Genomic DNA, 22,001 nt, shown 5'->3' with positions numbered 1-22,001 from the left:
GGGCACCACTGCAGGAAGAGAGAACCATCCACCATGATGTGCCAGATAGCTTAGTAGCTAAACTTAGTTAAACATAGAGGGCTTCAGTGTATGTTTGGCAGTAGAGCAGGAGAAAACACCTAGCCAGAGAAGTGACATAGCCCAGGACAGCCGTCATATTGGTTTCTCTCACTCAAGAGAGCACCTAGCATTAGCAGACTATTCACTGTAAGAGTATTAAGCAGGGATAAATACCTACTTCTTGGCATCACAACGTGTTTTGCTCCGTTTGGGGTAAAACTGTGTCTAGACTCCGTATTCCCATCACCTGGTTTAAGCAATGCCCCCCTCTGTAGGTTTACAGGTCTGTGCTCCCCAGCCATAAGCCTGTTGTTCCTCTCACTGGTTTTGTAGAGGATCATGCTGCCTAATTGAAGGCTGAGGTTTCCCTAAGTGATGAAGTGTGTGGGAGAAGGGCTTTGCTTTGTGCAGTTTGCTTGAGAACACTGGTGGCAGAGCAGGGTGTTGAATGTAAGACTCTGGTGACCTGGTCTGACTGTCCAGCCCTCTGGCTTTTTGTCCACAGTACTGTGGCTTGTCAGAGAGCATCCTCGTTGCTTTGGACAATAATGGCTTTTTGCCTCTTATAGGTCTGTAGATCTTAGTTAGGTGAGTCAAAGAAGACTCAGGATCTAAGCAGTACAATGTGCCATCCCTGGGTGCTTTGCCACCAACTTCAGCTGGCTTAGGAGTTGGGTTTATGACCCTGAAGGAACCGGATGAACTGTTCTTAAGCTAAATGAAAGGAATGTTTCACTCCAGTTACTTTTTACTGTCTTCTTGCCTGAACTTGCTTCATTCAAACCCTGATTCTGGAGGACATAAAACTGGAAAAAACAGCTAAAAACCAGCTTCCCTGTGCAAGTTAATTTCTTGTGCCTACTTACAGCAGTGTGGTTCCATTTCCAACACTGGCAAAAACCTACTTGCAAAACAACTCTGAGAAAATGAAAACAAAAACCACAAACCAAAAATTAACAGACATTTTTTAAAAGAAAGAGTTTAAAGTCTCCCACTACTGAAAACTACTCTTTACATTTATTTGGTATTCATGGAAAAGGCTGTGTTATCTTTTCAAAAGCTATTGACATAAGTTTGGATAAAATACTTTGAATGGGCAGTGAGAATTAAAATTTGTCTTCCAGCAGGACTAATGCTTATAATCTTAGACCCAGGGAGGTAAAAAATCACTGTTAAAACCAGAATCTGACTAGCTGAGAGTCTGTATGCTGCCATTCCAGAAACACAGACCTGTAGTTCTTTCAACATTGACATTTTTCCTTTGCCTATCATCTCAGTGAATACTTCCTTTTTCTAAACATCCACCAGGCTGTAGAAAGTAGTTGATAATCAATGAGAATAAGAGCATGACAGTGTCATTGAGATGAGAATTCCATGGGGTCTCTTGAGCAGAGGTATTTTTTCCACAATCGAGAGAAACTGTCTCTCTTTGAGATACAGTGGAAATAGAGACGATATTTTAGGACAGAGACCTTCCTGGGAAACATCCCCTCATCAGTGCGTGCCAGTTAAACTCTGGTATAGTTTATGTTTTGTGGCTGCTTCGAAGAAATGCAGGCCTGGGCTGCTTCTGTCCATCTGTTGTGTCTCACCCTGAAGGCTTCCCAGGTTAGTACACTTAGAGATGTACTAAAACAAACACATCTGGACCACAAGATGTAAGTCAAACTCATTACCAATTCAAGTTCAAAATGTGTATGTTAGAATATAGTTTCTACATGAAAAGACCACTCCAGGCCATAAACATTTTCCAGATTAGTTACAGTTTTAAATTAACTATGAAATGAGAGGCCTGGCCTTCTGTATGCGGGCTGCAGTTTTATGTCTGAATACCATGAGCATGCACAGGCTGTAGTTTGGGAAGCTTTTTCCAGAATTCCGTTCCAATATTTTCTGGTGTCCTCTCTTTTTTTAACACAGAAAGGTCAACTATAATTCCCTACAAGAAATGGCATGAGTTTCAGAGTATTTTTCCTACACTATAGGTGATTTATTTATTTTCACAACTTACAAAATATATGCATATTACTATTTGCAGATGTTTCTTCCAGCTAGTTACCTTATATGTGCTGGACAGAGCTTTAAGGGTATCACCATGTACCCTTTTGGTTTGTTACAGATTTCACTGTCCGTGCTTTATTTGCAAATAAAATGCACAAGGATTTATTTTGCCCCAGATAAGAATTTTTATAAATAAATAAACAAACAGGTGTTGAAAAGCCTTTCTAGTGCTTGCATCTGTGATTCCCTCCTGAAACAAAAGTCATTCTGAAATCTTCACTGAAAGCTTGCTTTGAAAGTGAGTATTTTTGCAGACTGCTGACTGCAGTACTACATTTGCTAAAGAGATGCAGTCACACAATGGTTTGCTTCTGTATTATCTGGGTCATGGGCCAGAATTCTCCTGGGTGCTGACACTTTCCATTAAGCTGAATTTGTTGGTGCACACTGCAGCTATTTTCCTTTTTAAAGCTGCTCCTAAATGGGAATGCTGAGTGTCATTCCTGGTTTAACTGGTTTTGGTTCCATGTAAAGTCAAGGGGCGAAGTCCTTCCTCTGAGGGGCTGGCCACTTATTCTGCCATGGCCAAGCACTAACTGGACATTGAAGTTCCCTAATTTATGCTCCCCACCCCACACATTCACCACTGTTATTTTGACAGTGTTTGTAGGGTGATCCCTGAAGGGTTTGCAATCATCCATAAAGAAAAATAGTTCAACAGAAAACAGCTAAAGCCAGTCTCTTTGCACAAATTGTAGGTACCAAGAGCCAAATTTAAATCCTAGAAATGTAAACCCTAGGATTTAAAACCTAGTGTATTCCAGAAGTCAGTGTATGATAAACTTTCCCTAAATTCAATGGAGTAATTGTTCTTATTTTTGTTCCTAATCCTCTTCCTCTTACATGTGAATATGCTTGTGAGCAGTAGCTCTACCTCAAGAATTTTAAAGAATTACCACACAGGATGTATTAGCTGCATCTAGGTTTTATGATTTCTTATTTAGCCTTAAAGTTTCAAAAATAATTCTATATATGATTGTGATCCATGATATTTTTATGATATATACTATGATGCATATTTTACACAAAGTACATTAAATCTCTTATGCATATAAGAGAAAATAATGAATCTTTGTCCAGTCAGTGGTTTGTTTAGGACAGCACAAGAAAATCTAAACTGTGTGACTGGTTCTGGCCCTGACTGCTGCTAGATCTGCTCTTTTCTCTAGAGAGAGCCTTTTCTGCACCTGTTGGTCCATATTGTATGTGAGGTTATTGCACAGATGTAAGAAGTATAGCTTGGCCTGACTGCTGAAGTACTGGAACGACAAATACTGAGACCTTGCCATCGACATGAAAAATAATGTGGGACTGGATAAAGCATATCCAACTTGTTATTGTTTTGTTTCTTAAGAAGCTTTATAGAGCTTATTTCTTAAGGAGCTTTCCAGCAGCTTTCTTATGAAAAAAAAAACCAAAACAACCTGAACAGAAGGAAGTTGCTCTGTTGGTGGTCACTGCTGGTGAAAAGTCCAAAAATCTCCTGTCTGAGAATGAAGGCGGAGACAGCCCACACAGGTTTGCATTCTTCTAATACACAAAATATTATCTATTACACTGTGCAAATATGCTAAAAATGTATACATTATTTATACAAACTCATGTTACTGCTGTGGTAAAAAGTATTTGGGAAAGAAGTTGAACTTGTGAATTCTTCCGACTATAGTTACATTGTTGAGATTCACATTTTCTGCCTTGTTATAATTTATAAACATTGGATTTAGTCAGGGAAAGTCTTTTTACAGCTTAACTGTAATTTCCTGTGCTAAATGGGGTCTGATGAGTGAGGATATGAAATCTTGGAAAAGTTTAATCATTCCAAGGTAAGCTGTCCCACTTGATGTAGTAGAATTGGTATAATTTTGTAAGAAGAACTGGCAGTTTGTTAATTCCCTGTCCAGTCCAGAGTGAAAAACATCAAGTGAGGGGCTTCTGCTTGGGAGCAAATGGACTTTTACCCTCCTAATGCAATGAGTTCAGGCTCTGAGTCTAAACAGATGTGGAAATATCATCAAGTGCCTGACTAAGGAAATCACTTCAGCCTATACATAAATTCAACCATGTGCTCAAGCCTAACTGAAGGCTTGATTTCAGTTGAGATCATGGACTAACCAGGAGCTGAGGTGCTCTGCAAAATCAGACCCCAAGTGCTACACAGTACTTAAAAATAAATTCACCTGTTGCAGCCTAGGAACTAAATTTAGCTAATGTATTTGAGCAGGGAACCTTTCCCTGCGCCATCAAATCTAACGAACAAAATGCCATTTCCTGACATGCATGTATCAAATGAGTAAGGAACAAACCCAATGTTGCTGTGGAGTTAATGTTTCAATTTTTTGAATTTCCATTCTTTTCTTTTGATTGCACTCACCAAGTACAATTGTAGATTTTGCTTTCAAAAATACCAGCTAAGTTATAGGGTAAAAAAAAACCCACTTACAAATTGAGGCTGGCAGGAGAAATATCTCAAGCTTTGAAAATCAAAGAGATTTTAAGCTAATTTCTTACTACAGTTTTTTTATTCTGTCAATGAGTGTGCAAAATATTTATATATTTATATATTTATATATAATAAATATTTATATATTTATATATAAAATATATATATATTTATATATATATAATATAATATTTATATATTCTGTCAATCAGCCTGCAAAATAACAAGCATATTCCCTGCAGGAAAGACATGCAGCAGTCCCAGGCTCTCCTGGGACCATCCCCTATTAGAAGCCTCAGGAGTGACAGTCATGAGCTACACACATCCACACTGCAGTTAAGCAAAGGATTAAAGTCTATCACCTGACTGACATGGATCCCTGCAGCAGCTGTAGCAGACAGACCGTAGAAATGAAACAACTTTTGTAAAACGTGTTGTACAAGATCCCTGGCTGCTTAACCAGCAGTTTCTCATTGCCCTGAAACACTGCATTTTCACAAAGAGCAACAGTTTTCCTAAACCCTCATTGCTCAGTCAAGGGCCATGAACATGCATCGGACTGATTCAAACCAAACAGGACTTTGCCATCTTTGGTAAAAGATTTGAATGACACTTTACAGGAAAGTTTGTTGTCACTGCTGCCTGTACTGATCATTTCTAAAATGCAGCAGGGATTACTTTATGACTTCTTCTCAGAGGGTCATTAAATTGAAAGCCAAGTCCAAAACTGTGTATTTAGGGAAGATCACATTCATAACAGCACTGGGCTGCATCAAAAACCTGTAACAGTCACATTCTGAAGTTGGGAAAAATTAGCCACCCAGCCCCTTTTCTCACATTGTTCAGTAAGAACTGATCCTGAGAAATGTGTTGTTTACTGACACGACCTTCAGGGCAATTGTTCAGTGAAAGGAGAAAGAATGGTTGGTAAAGTCAGATAAAATATCAAGCTAGTCAAATAATTATAATATTTTCTGAACCATCTTGTTCTTCCATCTGTACTTCTTCAAACCATCAGGAACATGGCCACAACCTTGCCACCCAACTCTTCTGTATGTCAGAAAGCCTGAATACTGCAACCACTCTTCATATAATCATCTGCAATTTAGATTTATGCATAATCCTCAACTCCCCAGTGCTGCTAAACATTTTTGTGGGATGGGAAGGGGAAAAAGAGGGAGAAAGTAGTGTTTCTTGAATGCTGAGTTGCAATATAAGTCTTACTAGAAAAATATCTTCAGGCATTATAAGGGGACTCAGGGGACTATGTATCAATACAGACCTCTTTTGCAGACAGACATGAGTTCACCTGACTGTTCTCCAAGTCAGTCAAGCTGAGGTTAGTCTAACACTGAGCTTTAACTAATATGTCCAGCTAAGAGGGAGGGTGTATTAACTCAGGCCCAAAGCCAAAGTAGAGTAAATATAAAAACTTTCTCTGCAAAAAAAATCAGGGAATCTATGTCTCCATTCCTTATTTGCAAAGTTAAGCTGCACTTCTCCCACTCTCAACACATTAAGAGTAGAAGCTCTTCTGCTTCTACTCTTAGTGTAGATGTTAACATGCATACGTGTTCCTAAGCCATGGAATTTACTGTCTTGTTTTTTATGGTACCCTGCTGGAAATGCTAAACTGACTGAAATACCTTTGCCTAGTCTGGTTCCTCCAACATCATGCAGATCTCACTTTCTGTAACTTGCTACAGGCCTTGCAATATCATCTAACCACGTCTGAAACTCATCTAAGCAAAAAGTACGTAAGTTTCAAATCAGTTCTACATACCTCATTATTTGTTCACTGAGCTTCACCTAGCACTACATTTTTGATGTACAATTATTTAAGGGATTGGGAAACTTCATTGAACAGTTTTATGGTACTGCTGAAAAGATGACAATTGAAAAATGTCCAGGAATTCTCTCATTTTTCCATTTTCCCCATCACTCACTGCTCTTTTTCCCCCTAGGGTACCCATAGAGATGTTACACTCATCCTCAGAGAGGACTCCTTATACTTCAGTTTCTGATTCATTGACTGTGGAAGAGTTCCCTCAGGTCCTTCCTTGGCCTCTGCCTTCCCCAGCTCTCTGTGAAGTGGCATCCATTGGTAACAAAACCTGCACCTCACCCTAGATGCATTGGCTGCTGTTCCTGCAGCCATTCTTGTCCTCCCACCCCAGACAGAGAAGAAAACCAGCAGTCAGCAGCATCAGCCTCCAGCTCTTCCTGCTGGGAACAACTTCCCAACAGAAAGCACAGCAAGGAGACTCACCATTAGCTCCTTGTCAAGGAGCACAGCACTCAGTTCCTGAAGCTGGAGCAACACTGATCGCTGTTCTCATTTTTCATACTGTAGTAGATAACCTCAGGCAGCTTAACAGAAGCTGGTTGTTACGTTCTGGTCTCTTACAACTTTGCAAGGATGGAGATGTTCCCATTTCTCTGACAACTTGTTCCAGTATATTACTTTCCCATGAAGAAATATTCTTCTAGATTCCAAATGTCCTGAGTTGAACCTTCCAAGCTGCAATTTCCAGTTACTGTCCTTTGATAGACCATCTCCTACTACCAGGAAAAAATAATGGCTTTTTCATCTTTGCAACTGCCCTTGATGTAGTTGTAAACTACAATTAGATCTTGCCTTAGTCTCCTCCATGCCAGATTATACACACCCAGTTCCACCAGTCTCTTCTCACAGGGCTGCTCCCTGCCTTGGAAGCCTGCTGCTAGACCCTCTCCAGATTCCTCCACATCCTTTTTGGACTGGGTGGGGGGACCCAGAACTGAACCACTATTCCAGGTGCAACCTCACCAGTGCCAGGTAGTAATGGATAATAACTTCCCTCCTCCTGCTGGTCTTGTTCTTCCCAATAGAACTCCTAACACGGTATATGATTTGCCTTACTCCTAGGGAGAGCACCCAACATATGGGCTTATATTCAACTTGGCACCTGCCAAAATCCCCAGGCTGCAGCAGGGCTGAACCTCAGCCCATCACCTCCCAGCCATAGGGTGGCTCCAGCCAGGTGCCAAGCTCAGCACCTCACCATGTCAAACTCTATGAGGTTTCTTCTAACCCATCCTCTCAACCCTCAAGGTCCCTTGGCTTCAAAGCATTTGGAATGTCAACCACTCCCTGTAACTTAGTATCATCCTGTACAAGATGTAAAAAATGACAAAATGCAAGTGACATTTTATGTCCTTTGGTCACAAAGGAACTTTAATGCTGTTACTCTGCTTCTGGCTGCATTTTTCCCAATTTGTGTGTTCTCATTTAGTCCACAGTTCCACTGAGCTGAAGTTCTGTCATCAGCCTCTCCTTGGCTGCTGGCAGCACCAGGAGCGGGATCCTGTGACTACAAGGTTTATTGCCAGTCTCGGTTGCTCCCAATGCCCACCACAGACCCCTAGAGCTCCCTGCTGTGTTTATATCAACAGCAGAGGACATTAGTGTGTCTAGTTCCTTTTTCAGCTAACTGCTTCTCTATCCTAAGTATCTGAGAGTGATAAACTGGTCTGTGTGTCAAAAGCTGGATGCTGTTGGAGTTAATCTCACACTTTCTTTCCTCACTCCCCCAAAACGAATTCGAATTAGTATGGAAATAGTAGCATATATATTGTACAGAAGTATATATTGGACAAAAGCTGATACACATCAGCTGCAAGTAAACTGGGGATCTAAGCCAAAGACTATGAGAATGTGTAAGAGGCTTTGGACATTGCAGTATGACTAACTTTTGACTACTATAAGGATTGGCTAATTGGCTCTGAAATCAGAAGTGTGCTTAAGCATGTGAATGATCCCACTGAAAGCAGTAGGACTAGCTGTGGACTTAAAAAAGCTTCTGGATCCGTTCAGTCATTGGTCCTAAATTAGACTTGTTGCTCTAAGTTTCCCAATGCTGCCATCTACAGAGTAAGTTGACTACAGCTTTCAACAGACAGGCAAGTTACAAAATGATAGATGGCACAAAGTCAACCCTGGGTACAGCTCTAAATTAGCAATGTGCAGGTCTAAACAGATAAGCCTAAAATACTACCTGAGATTCTTCATTATTTCTCAAATATTTCAAAGGATAGTTCTGTATATTAACTGTTGAATGTCCACCTCTGAAAGACTGCACAAAAATGGCAGGAAACTGTTAATTCAAATTAATTTGCTCAGGAGACTCCTCTATGTGGAAGAGCAGCAGTGGCAACAGCCATTCAGGTTTCTTTCACAGTGGGCATAAAACACAGCAGGCTTCACAAGCTCCTGCTCTTCTCAACAATTGTCACAGGGGAAATTCAGGGGTAAATTCAGGAAAAACATGAAGGGCTTTAGATGAGAAGTAGAAAGGGTCAAAAGAGCTAATTTACTTCAGAAGGATGCACAGGAAATCAAGGAAAAGTAACAGTTCCGCATGGAACTGTTTATAAGAATAAAGAGGAGAAAACAAGGAGAGACAAGAAATGAGCCTCACTTCAGATAGGATGTGACCAAGAAAAAATACTGAATTATAACAGCATCTTCTCACGAAAAGTATTTTCATACATAGCACTCTAAAAAACACCTTTTGGCCCAAACATTTCCACCAAAGTGTGAAATTACAGGCAAAGATTAAAATTCAAAAACTGGCAAGTAGGTAAAATCAGCTGAAAATTTTGAAAAATCATTTATTTTGAGACTATACATGCCTGAAATAGCTTTAAAACACCTTCCTTGTTTTCTGTTTATAACTTTTTCAGTCTGTTTTTGTCACATACACACTTCCATGCATTGTGACTTTTCTTCTGAAAGCAGTAACACATTTGGAACAGCTGCACTGTAATATTGCATCTTCCATCTATTATATATCTAGAAAATCTTCCATCTATTCAGCTTACAGATCAGCACCCATGGTTTGCAATCTCTATCCCAACTCCCAAGATCTTTGCCATCCCAAATAACTCATCTTCCTCTTTCTGAAACCGAGGATGTTTTAAAGTAAAGCCCAGCTGTTTGCTAAGCCCTTGTCATCATTTCTGCAGGGGACAACAGCCTTGCTAGAGGTGTTATAAAGGAGTAGACAGATAACATCCATTCTTTAGTTCTTCTCTTTATTTCTATCCTTTGAAACTGCACCTGGGACCAGAATGTGAGAAAATAAGAAGAGTCTAGCACAACCCTTTCCCTGTTTTTTTCATGAGGCCTAAATTATTAAAATGTTGCCTTTTGGTAAATTCTTAACTCAGAAGCTTGAGCAGAAGAATGAAAAAAAAAAATTATGAAACACTGAAATAATTTCAGTTGCACTGTTTGTACTCCTAATTAGAACAAAAAGAAAAAATAAATCACAAAATATTGGACTGCTGCAATCACTATGAAATATACAGTAGTATATCAAAGGCATTTTCAGGTTGCTTCAGCATTGATTCTACACAGGCACAATCACAGCATGTGCCCCCAGTAATTGCCCAAAGGTCAAGGAGAGGGTCCTCTGCAGCACTAAAGCTCACTGCCCCAGGTAAGGCATACAGCTCACTTGGCATTTCTCATGCTCCTCCTCCTGTAGCTGGTTTTCACTGCACCTTCCACTCTGCTGTGCTCATGCCACTTGCATTTTCTCTCTCAAAGGTTGTGTTGCTAAGCAGCCTGAGCCACAGGCATGGCTCTGAGTCTGCGCTGGAGCAGTAGGCTGCAGCAGAGATGCTCCAGGAGGCCTCTCCCTCCACCCTACAACAGCTTCCTTGGAAAGGCAGAAGATGCTGCTGTAGAGAACGACGACATGTAACACCATTTCTCAGCCATAGTTTTCACTTCGCTGCTAACAGAAACTGAAGACACTGACGTTTAGAATTGGAGTATCCTGAGGTTTAGCAAATCCTTAGGCTTCAAATTAAAATGTGTTGCAACCCTTCATTAGCTTCAGCTATCAGGTAATTATATGAGCAGGAACAAGGCCCAATACAAATTAACTTCAGCCCACAGAGAGCTTTAATAAAAGCTTGAATTACCCTTCAAAAAATCTCCTTGAAGCCAGAACAGCTTGCAGCATACCCAGAGCACCAGTGACCATCTAAGACTGTGGTACCCAGCACTGTATACACTGGCTGCCAGGGACAGACTGGGACCTAATGCATTAGAATAAAGGCCCAAGTTAAAGGCTGCTTTATCTCTGCTTACAGTTACCTGAAGTATCAGCAAGGAGCAGCAAGAGCAGAAAACAGCAACTAGACTCAGGTGAAAACAGTTTCCACAGGTCACAGTTCAGGCCAAGGAACTTGTACTACAGATTAAGTCTCTTCTCCTTGAATCCAAAATTTCATCCTGCTATTAGAAATTCATGTAGTAGGGGTTTCTTCTTTTTAGGTCATCTTGGACAGGACAGCTAAGTACAGCCTCTTTAAAGGTCTTCATAACAGAATCACAAGTTAGTAAGCACACAGAGCCTAGCCCAGGATTGTGTTCTGCCTTAGCCAGCAGGTTTGGTTCAGCTACAGGTAGGGAGAATATCTGTTCTAATACTGTGTCCTATAAGGAAACCCAGTGGGTATTCTGTGGCTTGTAGCATATTACAAACCACATTAAGGTGACATTTCAATTGTTAATTTATCACACCTTACTCCTCCAAAATAAGTGTATTCAGGGTGGCAGATTGTAGCTCATGAGTTTTGGACTGGACATTAGGAAAAACCTTACTAGAAGGGTAGTGCAGCATACAGCTCTGCAACATGTTACCGGTGTCTCTCCATCCTTGAAAGCCTTCAAGACACTAGAAAGAGCAATTGCCCTGCTACCCTGAGGTTAACTTATTCCTCAGAGGAGAGCTTTGAGCATCTTTTGAAAGTGTTTACAGAGGATGCCACACAGTTCCTTTTGGAGTAAATTAGTCATCACTTTAGTCCATTTAGTCTTCCAGCAGAACATTTTATTCTCATTAAGGACAAGGAAATATCAACCAACAACTCCATTAACATGACACAGATCAAACAAGCCCTGTTAAGCATTTTCTACTTAACATGTGAAAAAAAAGAGTCTAAAGATATCTGATGTGTCCAAACCATTCACATTAAAACTTGAGCTCATCCTTTAGCATAAGCTCGGCTGATGTTGCTTCTGTGTATAGCAAAAGGTGGAAATAATTTAAGTTACCAGAACAGCTGTGTTTAACAAGTACTGAAGCACTGAAGTTTAAACTGCATTTACTGGTGTGCTATTAAACTGCTTTCCTCGCATCTCTTCAGAGTCTTAGGCAGACTTGCAGAAAGCCACAGCAGAAAAACGAACTTCTCCTTTTTCACGTTCTGTAAATTGTCTGCAGATCTTAGCAGAATCCTTGGGGATGAAAACATATAGCTGCTTAGACTAACCAAATACACTTGCTGTAGAGAACAAGTCTTTGCAGTTCCTCTCTGAGTCCCATCAACTAAGTTACGTAGTCTTATAACACCAGCTAATAAATACACTTAACAGGTATCTAGCTCTGGGGGACAATACCTTTAGTTGTCATAAATTTAGCGAATTGAAGTACAGTCTTGCAGAGCAAGTAGGTACAACCACTATACACCAAATGCAGACTTCTCACCTTTTTATAAGCCTTGCTTTCAGGGAAACAAGCAGCAAGGGAGAAGTCTTACCTTCAACAGCAAGTCATCCGAGCTTGTGCCATGGTTTACAGGAAATGGCATACGGCCATCTGTGAAAGAAATGCTTCTGAATTAGCAGAACTGAGCATAGTGGACCCAAACAAGTACACATATGATGATATTTGGAAAGTCAGAACAAATTGTCAATAATCTGAGTGAGATGGAAACAGTCTTCTCAGCTCTACCAGTGACAACATGTTTTAGGCCTTCAGTGCAACCCATTTTCAGTTTAAATCTTCAGGTGAAGGTACAAACTGTGTTTTGGCTCTGAAGGCCTCAGCAAATAGTTTAATTAGCACAAAGTATCGTGCCTGAGCCCCCAACACTGTTGTGCAGTGTGAAGTAGGCCCAGCCTAACTGCAGAGTTTCACAGGACCTTACCCAATTCATACAGGTGTCCATCCACATTGACAAACAGGATGAAGTGGAAATTCACACTGTTGTCCTCAACCTTAGGAGATACCATCAGATATATTTGTTAGATTGAAGCTAGTACTGCAAACCCAATTTGTGACTACAGAACAGAGGACACTTCAACAAGAAAGCAAATGACTGAAAACTTAAGTTCAGCTGAAGAGGCCTGTGGCAGGACCTCTACAAGGTCAAGCACCAGAAAACCTAATGTATAGTCGTATTTTCAGACTGGGTCTGGACCCAAATTTTTAATTCCATGTTTGAGGAAGAAATCCTGAACAAGTATCCACCCATGAGTCACTCATTTCTCTTTCCTCACGAACTCTAACAGCTATCTGACAGACAAAAAATGTTGCTATACTACCTTCATTAAAACTTTTCCCAAGATTTTACACATTCACATCTTACCCGACATTGTCCTTCTTGCGCAACAGAATTGTGGACTTCTTGTATAGCCTTAAGAGAAAGCAGATACAGGTTACTACATCTTTAGGTGCTGATAGCTCTCAGCAGTTTGTGTAGTTCATATACCTTATTATTTGCCAAATGCTTAGCTCTTTCTTCAGGAGACAAATCAGCTGTTTCATCAAGAAACTTCTTCAGGGCAGACCCCTCATCTGCACAAGATGATCGAACATTTTATTCAGTATAGGTAAAGCATCAGTCACAGTTTAGATGCAGCCCACAGTAATCAGTGCTTTTTGCACTAACTACAAGTCATTGCATTCAGCCTGTAACTATCTCCAACATAAGCACATTATAACTACCACTTAAAGTAAGCTATTTATCCAGAGGATATTAGTAACAATCTACACAAACAACCAGAGTTGTTTCAGGGAAGAGTACTTCAGGTTACTCTGGATGTTTGTTTTGAAAATCACTTTCAGATGGGATTTAGCTTTTCTGATTCTGCACTGCACATTTGGCAGAAATGTACAATCCTGTTTTGAAGTAATTCAAGAAAGGTACGGGCTGCAACACATAACTACCAGAATATGGGTAGATGAAATTGTCTCACTGCCTTCAAATGAAGGCAGCACTTGCTCATGATGGGCTTACTTTGGTTTTCCAGAACATAAATTAGTAGTGCAGTACTAAGATGCACTGAGCTCTAGCACATAAAAGATGTGCTGCATCATTGCTTTGCTCATCAAGAGTGTGTTATTTCAGTGAATCCTTTTTAAGAAGAACAAAGCAAAACTATGCTTAAATGCTCATTATGCCTTCCACATGTGTTTTCCTTTGTATAAAAAGGAATCCCACACCACAGAAAGGGTCCAAGTTCTCTTGGAATACTGGTAGTTGTATTTTGCAGATCTCTAGTCTTTGAACAACAAAAGAATCTTTTTCTACAGTAAAGAAACCATCAAAACTATTACCTCAGTAGGAAAAATCTCCTTACAAACCCTTATCTACACAACTTCTCCAGCAAAAAGAAAACATGTTTTAGACTGATTTACAGGCTACTCTGAGCACATCAATTTACATTAGACATAAGTAGCATGAATAACCCCATCTCTTCTATTGACATCAAACTTAATGTCAATAACTGCTTCTGAACACAGTACTTCCTAATTACAGACAGATTTTGGTCAGTCCTGCAATGGGTCCTTTTCCTCTTGCATGGCGTAGTAGGACAATACCTCTGCAGCTACCAGACAGGAGTCAAAGCACATTCCCTTCTGTGCTTCAGGCAGTACACATGCCCCTCTCCAAAAGCTGGATGGCCCACTTACCAACTGAAACAGTACAGCATGCCTCAACTTGGCATGCATGAAAGCCCCACCTGTCTCCCAAAAGCCCATATCCATGCAATCTGCTGTCAAAAAAAAAAACGAAATTCAAGCACTTCGGAACATTCATACTCACCAAGTTTCAATTTGTCCTTGTTATTAGCAACTGCATGTATCAGACCAATTGTCCCACAGGAGTTACTGACTGTCTGCTTCAGGAAATACACCTTGGAACTGATCTCCTGGTCCTTTATTCTCTCAGTCTGTTGCTTCCTGAAGTTCTCATGCTGTAAACACGTAACTGTTTTAGGCATTTCATCACAGACCTACCTTTGTATTGTGCAAACCACTGGACAATTATGTTGTTGTGCAGGAGAATCAGTATCAAGACTGGATAAAGATTTACTCAGAAAATTGTCTTTGTGGTACTAATAAAGCAGCATATGTCTAAACTGGATTCAGGCCAACACTTAATGGACTACCTGCATGACTCAGTGATATCCAAAGGCACTGTTCTTAGCTTCTCCATCTGTGCCATACAGCGGAAATAGCTTGGGGTGGGAAATAATATAATGGATAGGCCCCTTTAGATCATCTCCCAGTAGCTTTGGTCCATTGAACAAGACTACTCAGCATGTCTCTACAATAGGCCTTTGGACCTTTAGAAAATTTGCCTTCACAAGCCCCTCCCCATCAGAACAACATATCAACAACTGTAAAATCCATCACTATTGGAAGGTTATAATCCTTCCTTTTAAGAACCTGCTACTTAAACTTGATTTCAAAGCCCATCTTTAGCATCAAGTGGACTGAATATATTAATATTAATATACTAAAGAAGTAATGTAGGCCTCTCCAGATCCAATGATTCAGCATGGTAATGGAATTGCTATTCCTCACACTCAAGAGTGCTCATGTTTTTTTTCCCCTGTCTGATATACAAAGCAAAGTCTCATAGGAAAACTGGGATGGAATGAGAGCCCTTGTTTAGTTGCTCAGTTCATTTCAGTTGAGGCTATTTGGAGGCTGGGACCAAGCACAACACTGCACCAGTGCCAAGCCCCATCCATGTGCCCAACCATCTGATGCTTGGGTGGACGACAGCCACACTCCTGACGGCAGCCAGTGCTACCCTGTGTGCGGGAGGGGACACCCACCTGCTCCGTCAGCGGGAACAGCAGGAGCAGCGCACAGGCCGGGGTCGGCACGGCGCGCAGCGCCTCATCCTCGAAGCCCAGCACGTCCACGAAGCGCCAGCCAGGACCCACCCCGAGGCGGGACAGCACCTGCACGGGGCACAGAGAGCGGGTGGCCCGGCCGCGACACGCCCGTCCCCGCGGGGCGCGGCCGCCCCAGCCCCGCCGCGCCCGGTGACACAGCACAACGCGCGGCCCCGCCGCGCCACCTGCCGGCCGCGCCCGCCGCGGGGCGCACGGGCTCAGCGCCGCTCCGCAGGTGCGGCCGCGCCCCGGCGGGGCGGGATGCCGAGGGATGGAGGGAAGCGCCGCTCCGCAGGTGCGGCCGCACCCCAGCAAGGCGGGATGCCGAGGGATGGAGGGAAGCGCCGCTCCGCAGGTGCGGCCGCGCCCCGCGCAGCGGTACCGTCACCGCGGCTGGCGGCCCCCGGCAGAGCGGGATGCCGAGGGATGGAGGGGGAAGGGACGGCGCCCTCCCGCCCGCGGCGGTCCTCCGGCGGCGGCAACTCACTTTGTTCAGCATCTGGAAGACAATACGGGGGGGGGAAAGCGTGAGTGCCGGTGAGAGACAGCGCCCCACCACCCGCCTCGCCGCCCCTCGCGCACCTCGGGGTTGATCTCCATCGGCTGCCAGGCCATGGCTGCAGGGCGGCGGGGAGCCGGGAAGAAGGCAGGCAGGCTGTGCCGCAGGCAGGCTGTGCCCCACGCACGACGATGTCCCCCGCGGCAGTTCCGCTGCCGAGCCGCTGGCGACGCTGGGGCGCGGAGCCGCCCACCCGGCTCTTATATAGGGGCGGGCTGGCCCACTCCGCGCGGCGGCGGGGGGAGAGGGAGGAGCAGGGCACGGCCGAAGCGCGGGGGGGCGCGGGCGGAGGGCCCGCGGTGCGCGGGGCCGGGGGAGCCCGGCCGGGGCTGCGGGGCCCGGGTCGCGCCGCCTCCGCGGGAGTGGGGGCGGCCGGCGGCCAGGGGGACCCCGGCCCCTGACGTTGGTGTGGAGAAAGTGCTGGAAGCGGGCCGGCAGCGTGGGCAAGCGGCTGGCATCACCCAGGGCAACAGGTTTTTCCTCCACCATCAGCCCAGCCCCTGGGCTCCGTGCATCCCGAAAGCCCATGTCTACGTTTATGTGCCTGACCGCTCCTAAGCATCAGACCCTGTTCTCTGTGTGTTGCATAAAATATACAATGGTTTTGATATTCAACAAAATTATTAAACACTTATTTTTAAATTTCCAGTGTGATAAATCCGACATTAAAGTCTCCTGTATGCTGATTGTATGTCTGCAGTTTGGACCAACCCCTGAACCAGTCCAGTGAAGCTGGTTAAAAAATAGCGGGCTTTTTATCTTTTATTCATGACCTGACAGTTTCTGCGCACAATGTCTTTGGACTAGAACGTCTGAACAAGGAAACAAAACCAACCTGCTCAAAGTACTAGAAATCACGTGGACTCCCAACAGCTTTTCAGATTTTACTGGTAAACAGCCTGATGGGAGCCTTGTGGATAAGCGAGATGCTTCACAGTTGTCTTTCAAACAATGCAAATACTGAACAAAAGAGTCAGCTGAATGTCTGCAGTCTGTTTGGTTTTGATGACTTTCTTCCTTTGGTTTTTCACCGTGTTTCAGAACGATTGGACCCCAGTGCAGCAAAATTTCTAAGTGCCTGCTTGATTTCAAGCACATTTAAATTTACTTTAGATCTATTTCTCTGTAATTTAGTGGGGAATCATTCACATCAGGTGGTTGCACACGCGTTTTTGAACTGAGACATATTCATCAACATTACTCCGTTTACAATGAACTCCTTGGGAAAGAAGCCTGCAGTTTATTTTTTGAAATGTGGCCATAAAAGGTTCAAGATGCAGTCTCACAGTGGTTCTACAAGACTTAGTGAAGAAAAAACAGAATAGCAAGGCAGGTTTTGTATTTTGTGGACGAAGCTGGGATGTTTCCAGACAGGGTAAAGCGTTGAGCAACCTCATCTGATCTTCTAGCTGATCATGCCTTGAGCAGGAGGCTGGTCTAGAGATATCATGCGAACCCTTTCTGAAGTACCCCATGATCCTGTGATTCAGTCTATCGCAGTAAAGGGAAGAGCAGAGTTCAAAACCAAAGATTTCTGGGGAGGACAGGGGAAAGTTTCACAGTAAATGACATTATCATTTATTTCTGCTTTTTTTCCCTTTACTGTGGCTAAAAACAGTCTTTGATGCCTATAAGCAAGTTAAAAATGGCCCAAAATATAAATTCTATATATGGTATCTTTGACTATCTTTCCTTTTATGATGAACTCTTAGTGCACTGTAAGATGCAAGGGTATCAAATCAACTTGAATGAACAAGTCCAATGCTAATGGTCCCTGACAGACATGTAGGAGAGACTGCATGCAGCTCCTCTGAGAGGATAGCAAAGCACTCATCTTGCAGCCTACAGAAGAGAAGGCTAAAAAAGGAAAGAGAAGCCTATGTCTGAATTGTGCAGCAGCAAATGGTGGTTATAACTTCAGCCTGCCTCAGCAATGGCAGTGCTTAGATCCCTAGGTTAGTCATCCCTGGGTTGGCTCCTGTGTCTGTGCTGTTGAGAGAGACTGCAAACAGTTGGGTAAGTGTAATTTCAGGCTCTGCATGCCATGTACAGCATACAGGAAGTGATAGCAGAACTGTGTCTTTGGAAGAAGCTGTCAAATCTATCAATACACTAATTTTAAAATAAACAGTAAGTGTAACAATATCAAACTTCTAAAAACTGCTACTGTTGCATAAAGGTGCCTGTCTCCAGAAAGTCACATAAGGAGTGCTGTGTCATATGCAGTCCCCATTCACCTCATTGCAAAGACGAAGAAAGTCTCTGGACCATCTTTCTTCAGAGCAGAAGATAGACGTGCCTAACACATTTAACCCAATTCATTCCCATTACTGCAATAAAATCAAAACTCACCTGGAAAAGTGACTGGACATACTTGTGAACTTTCTGCACTGTCCAAATGTAATAATAGTACTTGTGGTGTTCAACAGGTTTTCTCAGATGTCTAATCTAGAAAGTGTGGACAGAGGAGTCTTTGCTACATATATGATCTTTTGGCAGATTTACTTCTCTCTTAGATATAGGTCTTGGTGTCAGTATTTACCTTCTCATCATATTCCAGATGAAGGTTTACATAAGGAAGAACTAGATCTATAGTTAAGGCCTGTTCCTGAGTTCAGGAATCTCCAAACAAAATTACCTCTAATAAGTAGGGTAGCGAAGGAGGAAAAGCTGGCCTTAGACAATGCAGAGTTCCTGAAATGGAAGCCGAGGCTGTATACCGTTCTTTAGAAAATAATTTTCCTATTGTCCTGCCAAAATCCAAGCCCTGAGGCAGTCCAAGTCCACATCTTCTGCTGCAGTATCCTCACCTGCCTAGTAAACATCTCAGACCTGTGCTTTTCTTCATTTTTTTATAACGACTCACTTCCCAAGAGTAGGTTTCCAAACCCATTCCTGGAAATCTCCTTAATTCCCTACTCCCTAACTTCAAAATGAACATTTATTGTCCATAGCTGGCTGGTGGTGCCCAGGGCAGTGGGATGCAGGTACATGGTTGTGCAGGTGCTGGAGCCACAGGATTACTACATGTCGCCATTCTCTTGGTAACTGCACATTTGCATTTACCCTACAGTGAGTAGAAGGTGTTTGAGATAACTGTGCTGACTTACTGTAAGTGCCTCTGCTGGCTTGGGGGTAAATCCTGCCTGAGAGTAAATGCTGCCTGAGGTAAATCCTGCAGTTAGCTCAGTTTTACCATAGCAGTGTGCTTGAGAGAGATTGATTTACACGCAAATGCAGCATCCTTGCATGTGGATGGAGCAATGTTGATGCAGTGCCATGCTCCCCTTGGCATGCCTCCTGCTGTGATAGTGTCCCTGAAGCTGTAAACTTTGTGGGTCTCAACCCTAGCCCTAATAGCAGCTCTGGGCTGAAGCTGTGGCGCAGATGAGAAAGGTGTGGAGGGAACAAATGTGTCCCTGGAATGGTAGGATTATGCTGCTCTAAATCCTAATCCTAACCCTAACACAGATCCAAAACACAGCATTATGACAGGTGCTATGGAGAAAACTAATTTAATCCCAGCCAGAACCTGTACACTGTGTCACAAGGTATCTGAGGCCACTGCAGGGACAGTGAGTGTCAGGGATCTGTGTAAGGCTATAACAACCCCTCTTCTGGTAAATTGTCTGGAGCAGCAATTCCTGCATGAGAGTGCCCCAGCCTTTAACTAGAAGATCAGAGGGATCAATAGGCCAAGCAATTGAGTGCTTTTATAGAGGGCCTGGGTCCGTTAAAGATTTGAGCAGGAAGAGGGACATCTGTTTCTTTCTGAATTGCAGCCAGGTTGCAATGTGAGGAGTCTTGGTGACTGCAAGTCATGCAGCCCAGCATGTGGGGAAGTCTAAGTTCAGTCACTACTCAGCACCTGGCTGTCAGCTGCTGCTCTCCAGGTCCATGGGCCAGGAGCTCTGGGCTGAAACATCTCAAATGTCAGGCAGGAGACTTGCAAATGAAAGAAATTCAGAGCAGCTCAGAGCTGAGTTGGGAATGGGGGGAAACCCCCAAATCTTTCTTTACTTAATGTAAAGATTGGAAAAGTTATATTCTTGTACTCTCTTGTCCACAAGAAGCATATGTTTTGGCTAGGAGATGGAATAATTAAGGGCTTCTGAGGTGGAGACATACTGAAGGATGTGAACTCTGGGTCTGACCTAAGATGAAGACCAGCTGGAGAGGGGTAACACAGAAGCAATGCAGATAGAAGGGTCAGGCTGATGAAAAGGCTGCTCTGCCAAGGACTGTCTTTGTGTGTATTGACTGCTAGCAGTGACTCTGCAATTGCTCTGAACTACAGCCAAGTCCACCAGCAGGTAAAGAACAAGCTCTACAGAATGCAAGAGCTCTTCTGGAAGTCTGTAGGTAGAAGTGTTAAACTGCTAAAATGTAGCTTTGAAGGCTTGCCTTGACAGTCTCAGTTCTAAAGAGTGCAGCCATGGTTTCCTTGATTTCAGATCTGTCTGGCAGGATGCTGAAGATTCTTCTCTTCATTCCTCTGCGAAACTGTGCCCACCAAACAGTGATGGTGTCTATCAGAAGCACAGCAATAGCATGCTTTCTTTCACAGTAGCAGTAGGACAAACAGAGAGTGACTTCTTTCTCTTTTCACAAAGAAGGGTAGGAGGGACATCATTGTTGACAAGGGTGTCTTAGTTTCCAATGAAAACATATACTGTCTGGCTATGAAAGACATGAAAGCTTGCAAGGCTTGTCTCAATGGATAAGAAAGACAGGATACTGGCAGCTGGACAATTGGCATCTGTCTTCTTTCCCTCAAATGCTTTTTTGGTGATATTAGCAATCTACCCTTTTTCCTCTATAGGCAGGAATAATCCATCTTTCTAGTCCTGTAGAAGAGAACAATCCCTGCTTCCTTCCTCTGTCTTTGTTTTGTCGACTTAAACATTCTTAGGATTAGTGCTTTTATCTAGAGACGTAAAATACACATTTCAAGAGGACCTCATTGTGTGCAATGATTTAGCAAAATACATATAATAGCTAATAATAATGAATTTTAATTTTGATGTAATACTTGGATGATCTGTGATTAGGACTTGCATACCTACTTACATTTTCATCCAGAGAATGCTTCCCTCAGATTAAAAGGCACAAAACGAAACAAGATGAGCCATGTGATTTTAAACTACTGGTTGTGAGGCATGTAAATAGCAGCACTTGACTATTGTAATACACTCCCTAGTACAACACTGTGCCTTTTCCCAAGCCCTGTGTTGTGCCAGGCCATCCTGGGGTGACCCCAGTCTGCTTCTCTCCTGCAGTCTTCAGTTCCTTCAGTCACAACTTCACAAACCCTATCCTTAGATTTGTTTCTGAATGCTTGACAGCCATACAATAGCACCCAGAAAGCATTAATCTCTGCCTGTGCTCTGAGACTGCTGGAAGAGCTTACCTTAGACGGGATGAGTTTCTTGTGAAACAAAATAAAAGGCTGCTTCAAATCAGCTCTGGAGCACTAGCCACTCTTAAGCTGGAGGAGAGTAGCAGAAAAAAGGAGAGATGAGAAATGTTGTCAGTCAGTTGAAAGGATATTAAGACGTTGACTCAGTAGTACTTTTACAGTGGTAGAGATGCACTTCCTCAGGTTTATGGGGTGCTGAGGGAAAGCCACGGGCCACCTCCCAAATACCTCTTTATGTCAGCAGCCTCCAACCTCTAGAATTAAACCTTTTCAGGAAAAGGACAGAATATACACCTTAAGGAGCTGCTGAGGGGGGATCTAACTCTGGACCAAGTCTATTGTCACCTATGCTCTCTTTACATACTAGTGTAGCTTTGGGGGGAATGTGAGGAGCAAATGAAGAAATTAGCTTGCCTGCTGTTGGATGAAGAAGGGAGAAGTATGGCTCTGCCAGAAGGGAATAGCAAGGGCTTTTGTGTCTGCTGAAGAA

The 22,001-nt window shown here is 43.0% G+C and overlaps 1 protein-coding gene across 1 annotated transcript; it reads right to left on the bottom strand.

Annotated features, from left to right (window-relative positions):
* Positions 1–11,426: 11,426 nt before the first annotated feature.
* UCHL1 (ubiquitin C-terminal hydrolase L1) lies at positions 11,427–16,503 on the bottom strand. The gene is made up of 9 exons (XM_032109897.1): positions 16,116–16,503; positions 16,021–16,032; positions 15,471–15,599; positions 14,450–14,600; positions 13,112–13,197; positions 12,989–13,036; positions 12,548–12,617; positions 12,158–12,216; positions 11,427–11,855 (listed from the first exon to the last, which is right to left on the bottom strand). The coding sequence occupies exons 1-9, from the start codon at positions 16,146–16,148 to the stop codon at positions 11,769–11,771; spliced, it is 675 nt and encodes a 224-aa protein (XP_031965788.1). The 5' UTR covers positions 16,149–16,503; the 3' UTR covers positions 11,427–11,768.
* Between the last annotated feature and the right edge of the window lie 5,498 nt (positions 16,504–22,001).

The sequence above is a fragment of the Corvus moneduloides genome, chromosome 5, assembly GCF_009650955.1.
Source record: "Corvus moneduloides isolate bCorMon1 chromosome 5, bCorMon1.pri, whole genome shotgun sequence".
Taxonomy (NCBI): domain Eukaryota; kingdom Metazoa; phylum Chordata; class Aves; order Passeriformes; family Corvidae; genus Corvus; species Corvus moneduloides.
The sequence above is the reverse complement of the archived record's forward strand: the minus strand, read 5'-3'. Positions and strand labels throughout refer to the sequence as shown.